Source organism: Ursus maritimus, unplaced genomic scaffold, assembly GCF_017311325.1.
Source record: "Ursus maritimus isolate PB19 unplaced genomic scaffold, ASM1731132v1 scaffold_28, whole genome shotgun sequence".
Taxonomy (NCBI): domain Eukaryota; kingdom Metazoa; phylum Chordata; class Mammalia; order Carnivora; family Ursidae; genus Ursus; species Ursus maritimus.
In genome coordinates this window covers 23,615,529-23,631,996 of record NW_024425341.1, presented here as the reverse complement: position 1 = coordinate 23,631,996, position 16,468 = coordinate 23,615,529, and the positions used below count along the sequence as shown (strand labels likewise).

The window sequence follows — 16,468 nt, the reverse complement described above, 5'->3', positions numbered from 1 at the left end:
AAGCCCTTGTTGGACCTGAAGACTTCCCCAATCCCACAGCGGCCGTGAAAGGCCAAGTCTAGAATGGACAAGGTGTTTCACGGCAAAGGTTTGAAGACAAGGAAGAGGATTTTGTGGACTCGTGTTCTGAAGTAATGGAAGGAATGGGGCAGCAATCATAGAAAGAGTAGATTTATGGGCACAGTGGAATCCTTTCCAGCCTCCAAAACACAGAGGCGTGGTTTCCCAAGCGAGGTCAGAGCTCTCCATGGGGACAACAGCATTATGATTTGGAAGGAAGGACAAAGAATTATTGGAAACTTGAAAAGTGTCTTGACACAAAGCTTGAAAACTGATGTATTTATCATTTACATGGTATATATTTTTTTAAATGAGATCAGCTCACAGACCTGTAATTTTGCATATTTTTACATTCAAGAAGCTTCCATCACCACTACATTTTGAACTAAGTAGTAGATGCCAAATTAAGGGGTTCTCAAAAATGTCTTTTTATTTATTTGTTTGATTATTTATTTATTTATAAGATTTATTTATTTATTTGAGAGAGAGAGTGAGCATGAGCCATGGGGAAGGGCAGAGGGAGAGACTCTTGAAGCCGACTCCCCTCAGAGCAGGGAGGCTGACACTGGGGCTCGATCCCACAACCCGTGAGATCACGACTTGAGCCAAAACCAAGAGTCAGATGATTAACTGACTGAGCCACCCAGGTGCCCCTCAAAAATGTCTTTTTAGAAAGTGTTTTTAGGCCGTTAGTTACAAAGGTCCCTCTGAACTGTGGTAACTTTCCCTTATACATCTGAAAACTTTTCTAGGTAGACTGCAAACATCTTCAGAAGTGGTTTAACCTGAATAAAATGAAAGGAAGTGGGGAGACATGTGGAGACTAAAGCAAAAGACATTTTCATAAATTAAGAGGATTCAAATCTGATGCACATCCTTCAGATCTATTCTGATACAAGAATATTTACATGAATATACTCCAATATAATCCATGTGTGCCTGCTGCTTTAGAGGATCAGAATATCTATGTAAACTGTACTTTTACTCCATATAATTTAATGTACATAAAAATAATTCTACTTCATACCTCAATACAGAAGAATGGAACTTCTTTCATTAATTTTAAAAATCAATCTTATTTGAAATTAACAAAATTATAAAAAGATTTACTTATTTTAAATGGAAACAAATGATTCTTATTTCTTGAAATTAGTGGAGGTAGAAAATATGTGCTGTGTTGAAGACTGCATAGAAGAGGGTTACTATTCCAGAAGTAGTTCACCTCATATTATAGACATGTCATTTACCATCTGTAAGGTGAAGCGATTTTTTTCTAGATTTATTTATTTATTTATCTGAAGAGAGAGAAAGAGCAGTAGGGAGGGGCAGAAGGGGCAGAAGGAGAGAGAGTGAGAGAGAGAGAGAGAGAATCTCAGACTCCCCACTAAGGACAGATCCCCACACTGGCATGGGGCTCCATCACACAAGTCTGAGACCATGACATGAGCCAAAATCAGGAGTGAGATGCTTAACTGACTGAGCCACCCAGATGCCCATCTGAAGGTTTGAAGGTTTTTTTTTTTTTTTTAAGATTTTATTTATTTATTAGACAGAGATAGAGACAGCCAGCGAGAGAGGGAACACAAGCAGGGGAAGTGGGAGAGGAAGAAGCAGGCTCATAGTGGAGGAGCCTGACGTGGGGCTCGATCCCATAATGCTGGGATCACGCCCTGAGCTGAAGGCAGACGCTTAACCACTGTGCCGCCCAGGCGCCCCCCATCTGAAGTGTTTTTAAAGAGTGACACTGAAGAACTGAATGTATTCAAGTAATAGATATATATGACTCCTAAAACCAACCAGACAGCCAGATAGCCAACGAACCAACCAACCAATAAATTATGGTAAGGAAAAAAAAAAACCACCTACTCTGAATGCTTTTCATCAGTTAGTGTAAGGTCGCACTAAATGCAATGTAGTATTAATTTATGAATACATGAGAATATACTTAAATAGGCTCTACACTAACACAGCAGTATTTCAGATCCACAGGCATATACCATCGTCGGAAGCTTGCCGAAATATGAGTACACTAGTAACTTTCTTTCAGAGAGTTTATAATAATTTGGGAGGTCGTTACTTGCCTCTTCAGATAAACCAGTTTATAAAACGCAAAGGATGTGACACAGGTAGCTGATTCATAATCTAATCTTATATCTGCTTAGTACCTTAGTTTCTTTACTATCATGAGACTTTATCAGATAGACTAGATGTCTCAAAAATGACAATATTATAGAGGCAGGATATCCATGGCAACTGAGACAAGAGGAAGCTAATGAGGAAGGCAAGATTGTGACTGTGATACTGACTTTGAGTAGTCAACAACTACAACCCGACTTTGTCGGACCTGTAACTGTATTGATGATGTCCATTGTAGCACTGCTTATGAGAACAACGTCTTGGAAACAACCGGAATATCTGTTAACCTGGAATGACTGCACAAGTTTTAGTGTGCCCATACTTACATAGACGTTCTGAAGATATTAAAGTGGGTAAAGTAGACATATAAATAGATCTAGAGAGATGTTCATGTTTTATGAAGTGAAAAATAAGCAAAGGATTGCAGGACATTAATAATATTTGTATTTCACACACACACACACACACACACACACACACACCCATAAATGTGCACACGTACAGATACATGAATAATCAAATACCCATATTTATATAGTCACAGAAAGGCAGATTCCTATATAGTGGGGCAGGGAGTAGAATTTAATTTGTTCATATATTAAATGATAGCATTTGGATGGCATTTACATTCTGTGTTTTATTTTATTTTTTTGAAAAGAACTGAAATATCCATGTATAATTTCGAATGATAATATGTGTATGTGTGTGTCCTTAAGGGTTACATAATGAATTCTTGACTACTGTACCTCATTCCCATCTAAGTCAATGCTTTTCATAGAATAGATAAAATATAGAAAGACAGAGGATAGACAAGAAGTATTCTTTTTCAGAGTAGCAACTTGAGGCAGAAATGAAGATGATATTTTATTCCATAAGAACAATGAAAGGAAAAGTCTGAAGAGAAGAAAGGCACATGAGGTGAGAGAAAAGGGGAAATACTGGTCCAAGGGAACAAACTTTTGTTATGCAAGATAAATAGTTCTGGAGATCTAATGTATAGCATTGTGATATGGTAATGATACTGTATCATACACTTGAAATTTGCCAAAAGGGTAGATCTTATTTGCTCTCATAATTAAGGTAACTCAATTAACTTAATTTAAAAGAAAAGGTAACTATATGAGGTGATAAACATGTCACTCAGCTTGACTGTAATCACAATGTTTACATATACCAAAACATCATGTTTTGTACCTTAAAACTATAGAATTTTTTGTCAAATATACTTCAATAAAACTGGAAAAAACTCTGCAAAAATGCATATGATAACTGTGAATAAACAAATATTAGATATATAATCTTAATATGTTGACTTTATGATTACTGAAAGTCATTGTTATAATAAATTTCATTTTTCAGTTCAATTCTACCATGGCAATCTCTAGCAATTGTATCCTAAAATAAAGCTGCATAAGTTTTACATTTTGGAAGAAGATGAAGACAAAGAAGGAAAAGAAGGGGAAGAAGGAGAAGGAGCAAGAAGAAGAAGAAGAAGAAAAAGAAGAAGAAGAAGAAGAAGAGGAGGAGGAGGAGGAGGAGGAAGAGAGGAGGAGGAGGAGGGGTAGGAGAGAAGGGGAGGAGGATGTAGGGGAAGGGAAGAAGGAGAGGGGAGGTGGAGGGGCAGGGGAAGAAAGGTACTTACTGAAAGTGGTAGGAAACACCCTGAAAACCATTCTGACCAGTTTAATATGAAGTTTGAATTGAGTACGGTAACACTTATGGCACTTTGGTGAGTGTGTGCAATAAACACAATTGGGTTGAGGAAGATGACAGCTAGAGCAAACCAGACTGGAGTCTGGAGAAGGGCCAGAGCTGGGAGGGCAGGGAGCCTGCTGCTGCAGTGACCCAGTGTTGAGGTGAAGACCGATCCAAAAAACCAGAAGGGCTTAGAATCAAAAAAAGGCAGGACTAAGTATGATGAGAATGGGAAGCTATGACTCCCATAGTGATCTCAACATTGTGGTCAGTCAAAAGACTAACTGACCAGTCTGTAGAAATGGCCAATGGATGGTAGCACCCAGGTTTCGTTGAGTTGGCTAGGGTTGTTATCTTAGTCTAGTTATGTTAACTGGGACACTCAATGCTTCAGAACATCCATAGGTGGAAAATATTAAGAGAAAGTAAATCCACAAGAGGAATGGAAGTGATTTAGTGATTTGAACAATATGTCGAGAGAGCCAGACCTAGGAAAACTGAAAGTCCTACATGAGTAGCCAGAGAAAATAGGACACCAACCAATTGTTGTGATACGTTCGGCAGAAAATACTCTACCAGTATTTTCCTAACAAGTGGTAGAGGAAGCAGTGGGGGCCAGAGCCATTGAGGGAAGCACCCCAAGTGCCCATGATGATGAGAAGAGCCATGAGGAACCGTGGATGTGGACGAGCACTCTGCAGGCAGGCGGTGCTCAGGAAGGTCCTGGGACAAGCTGTCAGGACTGGGCTGCACGGTCCATGAAGGAGCCACAGCAAGCATTTGGAATGTGAGCAAAGCCTGGACAGAACCCAGCAGAGGGTGGAAAAACACTTCAGAGCAGGTGGAGGAAAAAAGGAGAGCTTTACTGAGCAGTGCTGGTTAATCAGGGTAGGGTGTGTGTTTGGGGTCCAGAACCAAGTGAGAGAATGTGGTTTTTCAATGCAGAGCTACACAGAAATTTTCTTTTCATTCTAGAGACATAGCGGAGTCCATCTGGTGTGGTAAAGGAAGACCACAGCCTGGAGGCCATCCCCAAGGATTTAGCTAAATACTCCCAAGGACACATCTCCAATGAGGGTGTGAGGACGCAGGCTGAGCTCTAGGAGGGCAAGAGGGCAGAGAGGCAAAGTGTGGGTGTCTAATGATTTAGGCTGGATTAGCTCTCAACGAGCTCCATTTTGAAAATTCCACATCTGAAAGAACTCAGTAAAGATTTCACATATGTGTTGCTCGTCTTCCTGAAGCCTGCATCAAGATAAACTCATTTTACATATAAATTTTAAATATATATGTATCTCTATATATGCTCGTTTCTGAGGGCTTTTAATTCAAATATGAGGATTTTTTCAAATATATGCCAATCATAACTTTAAATTTCTTTTCATTTTTCATTCATTTAGTTATTTATATACATTATGTGTGTATATATATATATATATATATATATGCATAAGTTTGGTATCAGATATTTCTCCATGAAATATATGTAGTTGAGCATTTTAATCATTGTATCTATATAGGGCTTTGCAAGTCTGTCTATTAAAACTGCTTCCATAAAGCATTTATTTGAACAGGTCATTTTCTCCCAATGTTAATGGGAGAGTGTTAAAACTGGTGATTTTAATTCTGACCAAGGACAAATAAAGTCAGATATGAATGTAGCTAATGAAGTTATGCTCTAGATATTTTAAAACCTGTATTTTTCCCTATATTCGCTTATTACATAAGACTTCTCACAGTACCTGATAGCACAAGACATTGGAACTATTCAGAATCATAAATGCCCTCTGTGGACTTTATACACATGAAATATTTAATTAAGAACACTTTTGTTCATCGTGTTAGAATTTAGAAGTGATCCTGTGAGATAATCTAATGGCTCCAGTCATCTAGCAAATGTGTCATGTGAAATACAAGCCTTTCTCTCAACAACAACAAAAAAATCCCTATTACAAATAAGTTCAAAATCACTTCATTGACTTCAAGGAAGCCACGTGGGTGCTAGCTGTTTTCTGTTAAGAAAATAATAATTATTTGCATCTCTCTCTTGTAAGCACATTCAAAGGAAGGTAGGACTCAACATTCCTGTACCACCTTAGAGATTTACTGTTTCAAGTACAGCTGCTCAGCATCTGACCATGGAGAGATGGCCAGAGGGTACCAATCAGTGGGGTGCCCTGCTCCCCCTCCACTGCCGGGGGCCTACTTGGCACTGTTGACAGCTACCGACACACTTCATCGGAAACCCGCAAAAACAATTACCAGTTCATTAACACAGTCTTTCAAATACACACGTCAACCCATCACTTAGAGGACTGTGAAGACAAGCAGAACACAGTATCCGGACCTTTGGAATATTCTCTTTTTAAGTATGAAGATTGGTGAGAACCACTGAATGACTGTCAGAAATACAGACCAGCTAGTGAAGAGCATCGTGTTATGAGGAAGCCTACTACTTGCAAAATAGTAACCACAACTGAGCTTAATAATAACAAATGCACATTTTGGGTTGTATGTAGGATGTTCTGATGAAAATAATATTTTTTTTAAGCTGGAAACATATTAGTACAATGTCTTTGGCTAATTTAGGACCCATATAATATATAGACTTGTGGGATTGGTGGCCTGGAAATAGCCGTATAATATTAAAAAACCAAACTTCAGTTATGGCACAACCTTCTCTGCCTCCCCAGTGATATAAAACAATAAATGTTTGGTCATTATTACAGGCATTTTTTCAAAATCATTTATTGGTTCTCACAATAGGCCACTCACTGTGCAAGAGAGTGGAAATTCAAAGATGTCATACACATAGGGTTGCTTGCAAAAGAAAATTTAAGTAAATTAATTCATTCAAATTTAAGATTTCTAAGATGTACCTTTACATTTTGTACCATTAAAAAATAAACAAACAAAAAACTCTTAAAAATAAGATACAATGTTTAATTTTCGCTTTCATCAAGTTAGGAATTGGTCATACAAGGCTATTACTGTTTGGGGAATTTTTCCTGTATTTTGGGAGATTTGACCATTTCTCCTGCTTTTGTTGAAAGGAGTGGTCACGCCCTCCAAGAAATGTTTAGAGTATGGAGGTAATCTTTTTACAACCACAGATAGTAAAATAAAATAGAGCTTCTTCTACGGGTGGATATTTTTCCCTTTGTCTCCTCATAGGGTAACACAGGTCCTGATTTGCCAGGATAATTATAGTTTTTGGTTGTTTCCAGCTGAATTATTAATACATTACCCTTTAAAAGAGTTTTGGTTCAGTTAATAAATTATATGGTCAACCCATTAATTAGCTTGTTGGTTTGCAAGAAAGTATAGAATTTCTGCCATGAATCCATGATGAATATTGCTTCAATAATTCAATAATACTGCATTTTCACCCTGATACCCTGTTTTCGTTCAGGGAGCAGGACAAGGCACACAAGCCTGCAGCAGTACAATCCTTTCAAGATCTGAGAGTTTAGTAGATGGCTGGAGAAATAAGCTTGAAGAAGCAAGTGGCAAAATGAGAGTGGAATGGTGTCAGCTGCCCTGCCATGAATGACAGATCTCATGAAAAGGACTTTTTCCCATGGACTGTAGAGAATTATTGAGGATATAAAGGTAAAGAACAACAGAGTCATATTTTACCTTTGTTCTCATTGCTGTACAAACGCGGGCACTGATGCACTGTGGTGGGAGTTTCTATGAACACAATTTTAGCACAAGATACATATTTGGGCAATAAGTATCAAAATTATGAATGCATGTAAATTATTACTCGAATTCTAATTCAAGGACTTTAACCTACTGAAATAATTGCCGAGAGAGTGAACATAAAGATGTCTGTAGAAGCATTTTTTATGATTATGGAGAATGGGGGCAATCTGATCAGCTGTTTTAAAGAAGAGTCTGGTAGAATAAGATACTTTGCACCCATTAAAAGTAGTAAATTATACACAGTTCAATAGGTGTAGTATAAATACTCATATACTTGCGTGTACAGAAGTGTGTATGTAATTCATAGTTTGGCTTAACACGTAAGCCAATCAAAAGTGCAGACCTTGTTTCCTATTTTATTCTGGAGTACCAAGAAGAGATGATAAAAATAACTGCACTTGGTTTAAGAAGGCAGTAGTTGGAGTGTTGAGAGAAAATCAGGTTAGCGGGAAGAAGGGGATGTAGACTCCCCTGTGGCAGGAAAGAAAGGATGCCAGGAAGGGCATCCACAGAGACTCGAGAAGGAAAGCGTCTCAAGAGCCAAACCCAGTTCATGAACAAGGTACAAATATGAAACTGCGGTAATGGGGATTGCGTTGGCAATGAAAGGGCTGCCACTGAGAGACAAACATACTGGAGAGGGGACAGGGATGAAATAGTGAGTCAGTCACAAGATTCATGTTGATGGCCAACAAGCACTAAGGGAGCACGTCCTGTGCCAGGAAAGAAGGCCAGCATGCAACCTGATTCTCTGCAGAGGTATTCTGTGACCCAGAAGACAACTGAATGGGGCCATTGAATAGAGTGCATCATGGCTCTGGCTGGGAAAGACATCTATGACAGAAAGGACAGAGATACTCAGGACAGTGTCACCGCCAATAATCGTGTGCCTAACTGTCTCTCTAACAGTCCTAGAATCCCTAATGGGCAAATACAACCTATTGAACTGTATCTATTCAAATCCCATTTCAAAACACCATAAACTATTACACATAATATTTAGTTCTACCTTACCTTTAAAATAATTTGAATGCAAATGAATCCCTTTTTTATACCTGTATGAATTTACTTAAAATGATGTAAAAAAATCTCCTGAGTAATAAAAGTTAATGCTCCTTCCCCAAAAAGGGATCTGATACACAGCTGTACTTTCTTACAAGCTATAAATTTAAAACAACTTTTCTTATTTTTTCTTTAGATAGCAAGAGTTGTGCACTAAATAAAAGGTGTAATGTAAATGTGTAAATTGTTGTAACTATTTACCTATTCCCTAAATACCTCTCAGATTCATCTTCTCTTCTTCAATCCTGACACCATTGTCCTGACTTAGGCTCACATAATCTTTCATAATTATAACAAAGTCCTGATATTTCCTGCTTCCAGTCACATGTCCTTCAAATCTGTCTACCTGCCTCTTGGCAAAATGATGTCTCCAAGACATATCCACTGCAGTGCAGTTCTTTTCCTGTTTTCTGACCCCTATTGTCATTAGCACAAAATTTAAACCCTTCACCTATCCTTCAGGATCTCATTTATGTCTTTCTAAATGTAGTCATTAATAACTGTAGTGAAGAAGAAGAGAGGGAGGATGAGGAGGAAGGCAGAGAGGAGAAAGAGGGGAGGAGGAGGAAGAAGAGGAGGAGGAAGGAGGAAGATGGAAAGGAGGAAGAGAGAGGAAGAAGAAGGCGAGGAGGAAGAGAGAGAGGAGGAAGGAGGGAGGAGGAGGACGGGAAGCAAGAAGAGGAGGGGGAGGAGTGGGAGGGCCTGAGCATTTGCCAGAAGATGTTCTAGGTGCTTCACACTGATACCATATTCTTCACATGGGCTTTCCCCAGAATCTAATCATGCTGGCACATTCATCGCAGACTTTCTCCCTCCATAACTGTGAGAAATAAATGTCTTTGTCTATAAGGTACCCCATCTGTGGTATTTTGTTATGGTAGCCTGAACGAAGTTCAAATACTTAAAATCTTTGAAATTCTCAGAGTTGAACATCAACAAAAATACTCTCTAAGGAGCTCAAACTAAAATTAGGTACTGAAATTATGTCACCACAGAATGTATTTGAAATATAAATACATCTGTGTATACATATGAAGACACGGACATATGCCCATGTATTCATGTAAGGATTCTAGGGAAAGCTATTTTAATCTTTCCAATGGAAACCGCATGGATGAACTTTTCAGAGCATTTGCTTATAATTTCTCTAATCTGTATGCACCGTATAATACTTTCTCAAGAATTTGGTCATACAAGTTATCGCAAGGTTTACCTGAGAAAGCTTGAATTGTGGAAGGTATATACAATGAAATACATTAATAAATATCTCATTACTGAATTAATTTTTATTGACCCTCTACTAGACTAGTATGGCAGAAGCAGGTACACTTGGGCGTTTAGAAATCTGCTTCTCCACTAAATTGAGTCTTCTTGAGGAAATTTTTTTAAGATTTATTGTTTTTATTTTAGAGAGAGAGAGCAAATGAGTGTGGTGGGGGGGCGGGGCAGAGGGAGAAGGAGAGAGAATCTTAAGCAGACTCCACGCCCAGCCCAGAGCTGGATTCGGGGCTTGATCCCAGGACCCTGAGATCAGGACCTGAGCTGAAACCAAGAGTCAGATGTTCAACTCACTGCACGACCCAGACTCCCTGAGGATTTTTTTTTTTAAACTTTCTACTTAGAACATACTACATAGCAGTTTCTCTCTCTCTCTCTCTCTCTCTCTATATATATATATATAATTATTATATATGTGTGTCTATATACATTATAATATGTAATAAAATATATATATACACATAAAATATTTATGTTTTACAGTTATTAGTTACAATTAATATATCATTTAATATATAATATATTAGATAATATATTAATACAGAGTATATATTCAATAATAATATATAATGTATTGATATAATCAAGAAAATTCTCTCTATATAGATAGATTTATGAATAGATTTCTAGTGTTCTTTTTAAGTTGACATTCTACAATATGACAAATTGTGATATTCATGACCCAGCTTCCTATGGTAATTATTTTGAACAAGCAATTTTATGTTAAGGCTCCACATACACTGACACATATCACATGATTATATAATAATCAAAGCAAAAATAAGACCAGGAGAGTGTATACATCACTAGGAGGATTGATGTTTCAACCAAAAAGGAATTTATTAACTAATCTCTAACTGACATTGGAAATTTATTTTAGTTTTCTATTCTAGCTTTTTCTTAAAAGTTTGCCAATCCAGCCAAACATACAGGTTGAGGTGTATCAGCACTTCTTATCTAGAATTCTGGGTTAATGCTTCTAGCAAGTGTCATTGTCTGGATACCTTTACATAACTGTTCTTCTCTCTTACGCTCAATATGTAATATACCTTCATCACCTTGTGCTTAATCGGGAAACCCCCTTATTTGGAATGTCTCCCAAGGAATCAAATTAAGCCTAATTATACTTAATGGCAATGACTGCTTCTTAATTTGGATGGCAATTCTGCTTAATTGAGATGCCTTCAGGTGTCTAAGTGGTGCTCTAGTAGAGTGTTGGTGTGTATGAGTGCATCAACCTGCAATGTCTTGTTTCTTCTCTGAACATTTCACCAAAATAAAGGAAGAAAGGCAAAGAATTTACGGAAGCAATAGAACACAAGATTCCTGAAATATAACGTGCTAATTGTGGAGTGTTCAGAATCAACAAAATGTATATGAAATCATGAGAAATATCTATGTAAATGTATGCAAAGATGAGAGAGCAAAGTGAAACTCCTAAAATGAGAGCAATGTGTCAATCTAAACTGCATGCATTCATTATTTTATTGATCATCCTGCAGTTTGGCCAAGTTGAAAAATCAACTTCAGAACGTCAAAGAACACACCTCAAGCATTCTAACAAATTTTAGGCTGCTGGAGTCTGGTAAAACAGGAAAGTAACGGGATCTAAAATAAACAAGATATGAATCTGATGATCACCAAAACCTCTTCCGTTGACATTTTGCTTGTGTGAATGTGGGAGACACGCTGGTTACCATAACCAGCAGCCCTGCCTTCTGGCTTCCAGGTAATTATTTCCTCAGGCTCCCTGGGAGGTGGACCATGGATGTTTGACTCAGTTGGACCTGAAGGAAAGTCTGCTAGGGATATTCTAGAAATTTTCTTCCATTTTTGAGAAAGACATGCCTCATTTCTTCATTGACCATGATTATGTCATAGCCATCTTGTGACCTGAGGGGGGCGGTCATTATTACTGCCCTGGGTATGGAACAGGAAGAATGGGAAACACCTGAATCCTCAAATGCTCCTGAGCTCCTGAATTAAACCTGGAATTTCGATGGCTCTACCCTTTTGTTATGTGAAATAGTGTTTCTTAAAAACTTCTTCTAACACCTACAGCCAAAAACATCTATTGACACACTGAATAACCTATTATTTCATTTCCATGGCACCCCTCACAGTGATAATGGAATGCATAACTGCATAAATAAATGACTCTTCTTACACAGACAAGAGCTAATGAAGTGCCATCATACTGCAGTGAAAAGACACCCATGTCCTCATCCTGCTGTAGGAGCAAAATAGCTGTGAAATCTTTAACAAGTACTTTACGTTCTGTGGACCTTGGTTTCTCGCTTATCAGGTAAAGGGTGTTCAGACAATAGGAATTCTAAGCTTCCTTTTAGATAGAGATTTCATTTATTCTAGTATGTATGGGAAAGAAAGAAACTCTGATATATAGGTATATCTGTAGTATAAAAATATTCATGATTATTCATATATGATCTGGATTTAATTGGATTTTGAAAATACTGTAAGGGTTTTTATCGAATTTCCTGAAGATTAAGCTAGGAGCCACTGCCTGTCCTATCAGAACACCATGGGTTTACTGCTTCTTCCATACAAAAGACTTCAGTACTTTAAAGCTCTTTACCTGACACTTAGAATTGCAAAAAATCCCTATCATTCATTACAGTGGAAGCCCACTCCAAACTCCAACTGACACTGAGAGAAAAATATGCCATCAGCATGACTCTCTTTGACTCTGTTTGCCTTCTCTACGTGACATCATGAATATCCCAGATCTCAGCAGCTAACAACACACTTGAGGATTCCAAATTTACCTCTACCAGTTATATCCGCTTGAATGAATGCACAGCAGGCACCTCACTCTCATGGTGCCTAAAACCAAACTCATTATCTCTTCCCATAAACAAACAAACAAACAAACAAACAAACAAACAAAACTGGCTCCTGAGGTCCTTTCCCTGGTTCAAGGTAGGGAGAACCTTTTTGAACCAAACTGGAACAATTTGGTGAATAAAAGAAGGTCATTATTAATAATGGTGCAGGAACTGCAGGTGTCCCCAAAGGGGCTGGAACATATGTTCATTCTGGTAAGGGCTTCGCCACCCACCTCCAAACCCGACTCTTGATTCTCTCGATTCCATTACTTTCATAGTTACTATTACAGTATCCTTGAGAGTTGCCATGAGAGTAGATCTTGAAAGTTCTTACCACAATAAATTTATAACTATGTGAGATACCATATGTTAAATGTTTTGATACACACACACTATATATATATATAAAACATTATGTACCCTAAAGTAAAACAATACTATATGTCAATTATATCTCAACAAAACTGGGGGTGGGGTAAAGAACATACACAGAACCTCCAGAACCAGTAGGAGGCAATCAAATGAAGAATACTGACTCTATATTTAATCCTAGACTGACTTTCCAATAAATGTGGATATATATACACACAGTGGAGCATGAACTTTCCAATTCAAACAGCAAACTGTGAGGGTGCATGACATTTGTGAAGTTGTTCGTCTTAAACAGTCATCTGAGTCAGAGTATTGATAGCATCAGCTACACCGAGGAGAAGGTGGGAACCTTACCTTGTCTGGATCTGTTGTGGTAATGACCCACACACAGTGCGCATTGTCTTCATACTGAACTGGGTAGTTAGGGGAGGTGATGACACCACTGGGTCCACGCAGATTTGATCCACAAGTTCTAGCTAGAAATACATAGAGATGGTATTATTTTCTGCAGCATTTTATCGGTGTGGTGAAGACATAACAGAAACATGGGACATCAAATCAGCTATTCACTAATTATGATAAAAAGTGGTTCATGAACTCAAGTTGGTAAGGGAAGTTTGCTAAGCCACCAGGACCCTTGTTTGGTGTCTGCAATGTTAAACTGAACCCAAGGCATTACCATTCACAGAATGACCACATTCCTGATATCACCATGGACAATGCCAAATCAAATTGGTCCATCTCAATCCCACTCTGACTCAGAGAATCTGCATGCACATTTGGCTGGACACGGATGGAGGGGAAAGCAAGTGCAGGGGAGCTCCAGAGACGCCCACTACGCCCTACGCTGTAGGACAACTTCATCTTTTCCACTGTGAATGAGGATGGCGGGACAGATCCTCTCCAAAGTCTCTTTCAAGCTTTAGGTTCTATTCTGCAATCAACTATGCAAATTTCTTTACAGCACAATGCAAACAGCAACTTCAAATAGAGTCGACAATTTAAAAAAAGAAAATAGACATCGTGACTCTAAAAGGAAAAAAGAAACAACAAAAAAACTACCTTAAATTGAAAGACCAAGCAAATTATAGAAATGACATAACCCAACGAATATGAGTGTTTTTAAACTATAAACCAAGTATTTCAACTGACCTCCATTTTAAGAAAGGAGTTGTTTTTTTTTATCAACTCGATGGATAATTTTTAGAAATCATGTGTCAGCCTGCAACGCAACGCAGTCCTCACCTTAATAATTTGAACTGGGTTTGAGAAAAGAGCAGGAGAAACTAATTTCACAAGAAAGAACTAATGTAAGGGAAGCTCTAGTTCGTTTTCCTTAGATTTCCTACCTCACAAACTGATTAAATTGTCACCCAACAAAAGATTATCCTAGTCAGGATCCGTTTTGTCTTTACTCTTTTTCTTGGCTGAGCACCCATTACAGGTGGGGCACTGTTCTGGGAGATTCAGTCACAAAATTGAAAGAACAGGATTCTGAGTTCCAAAGGCCATCTTATCTCTGAGGGGTCAGGAGAACCCATTTCACTGAGCTCTCCCTAACTGCCCCCAGGAATATACACTTCTTGTCCTAATATCAACATAACAATAACACAACTTATACCTGTTCCTGATCATAGTTCTTTACTCTATTGAAATGACTAAGTTACAGATCTATCTTTCCTACAAGGTTGAGAATTTCTTGACCTTGGGAAAGCATCCTTCCCTTATCGTCAGCACCCTATCCAGTGTCTACAATTGCGGACATAAAAATGTGAAGAGTAGACAACTTTTCAGTTGTTCGATACTTACTATGAAAATAATTAGCTAAAAATTAATTTACTACACATTGAATAACAAAACATGGGGTATTCAACATTTAAAATATTGGCATTTACTTTGCAAATGGACAAGCTTTGCTAGATAAAGATGCATAAAAGATGGTCTGGTTTTCAAAATTCAGTAGGTGTGTCCTGGCTGGCAAGGTCCTCCAACTGAGAGCGAACTGCGCACAAACACAGCCACCTCTGTATTCAGTGAATCTGGTTTGAGGAACATGTTCTCAGAAAGGACATGAGCTCCAGATGTGAAAGTCTCCTAAACCACCCTGTTAACAGCATTCATCAGAAAATCGTAGAAGAAAAGTTATCGTCGTTAAATGTTGAGTTACAATATCTTTATCTTCCATGCTCATTCTTTGTTAAATTTCATACTGAAAAGCTGGTACAAGGATAATGTCATGTGACTTGATAAATATTTTTGACTTAATTTTGAATTAATAGTATCAAAGTGTCATTCTAAGTATTTCAAACTTCAAAAAAAAAAAAATCTGAAGAGTGAGTGCAGTGGGGAACTAATTTGTTACATTCCCACTGACAATTTGTGCCCATCCAGCCATTAGCCCCAGCTGTCACTCTGCAGGAAAGTTCACCAAATCTGACATTCCGTCAATGGCCCTGTGTCCCACTTGTCTGCTTTGAAGCTTGACCCTTAACTTGACTTATTCAAATTGCCTATCAGCTCTCCGTGAAATTCATCTTACCATTGCTTGGGGAAATATGATTTTTAGTGATCATATATTTTTGTGAGATAACCATTAGTAAAATATTTATAGGAAAGCAGCACGTTTCCTAGAGTTTCATGCATACTTAGGACTGTGTTTCACATAGAGTGAGTGATGAATCCAGTATCCTTGGAGATATTTTTCACCAGAAATTGTCAGGTTAATTCATAAAATAATTTTTCTTTTTCTTTTGTGTCTTAGAAATATATTTCCATTTTTGCAATGGGTTTTTCTAATCCATTAATTTTAACTATTTTTACCCATACTTTTAATCAAGCCATCAAAAAAATAGTAGAAATGAAATATGTGGGAATAGTTAGGGCATATTCTCTGTTTTGATAATTAGAACAATTCCTAGCATTTGGTAATTTTCCCCATAAATACTTGGTAGTTTTTAAAGAGTGTAATGACTTTAAATAATACGATCTAACTATAATTATTTAATTCTAATCCTCTGCTTTAGGAACCTGTTAAAATTTTAGCTAGTATCACAGACTTTACCCTTCTAAATCTTTCCCATCCTCATCATCTGCTTCTTCAGCAAATGACGATACTACCATCATCACACCAGTTATGATGCATTAGGTGCTGCGTTCTGTATCAAGGCCTACTAATCACAGATAACCCTCAGATTTTCCACTGGAGACCACTCAAAGTTCAATCATCTATGTGCAGAGTCTTTATTGAATAATAATGATGTATTTTGAATTATCGTGATTTCTATGGATTATTATCCAGATGCACACAGCGG

The 16,468-nt window shown here is 37.8% G+C and overlaps 1 protein-coding gene across 1 annotated transcript in view; it reads right to left on the bottom strand.

Moving 5' to 3' along the window:
* The window catches only part of CSMD1 (CUB and Sushi multiple domains 1), a 1,580,412-nt gene that overhangs the window by 529,620 nt on the left and 1,034,324 nt on the right, over positions 1–16,468 (bottom strand). The window contains exon 10 of the mRNA XM_040643176.1: positions 13,512–13,633. Coding sequence (XP_040499110.1) covers positions 13,512–13,633 — 122 coding nt within the window. The remainder of the gene's footprint in view (positions 1–13,511; positions 13,634–16,468) is intronic.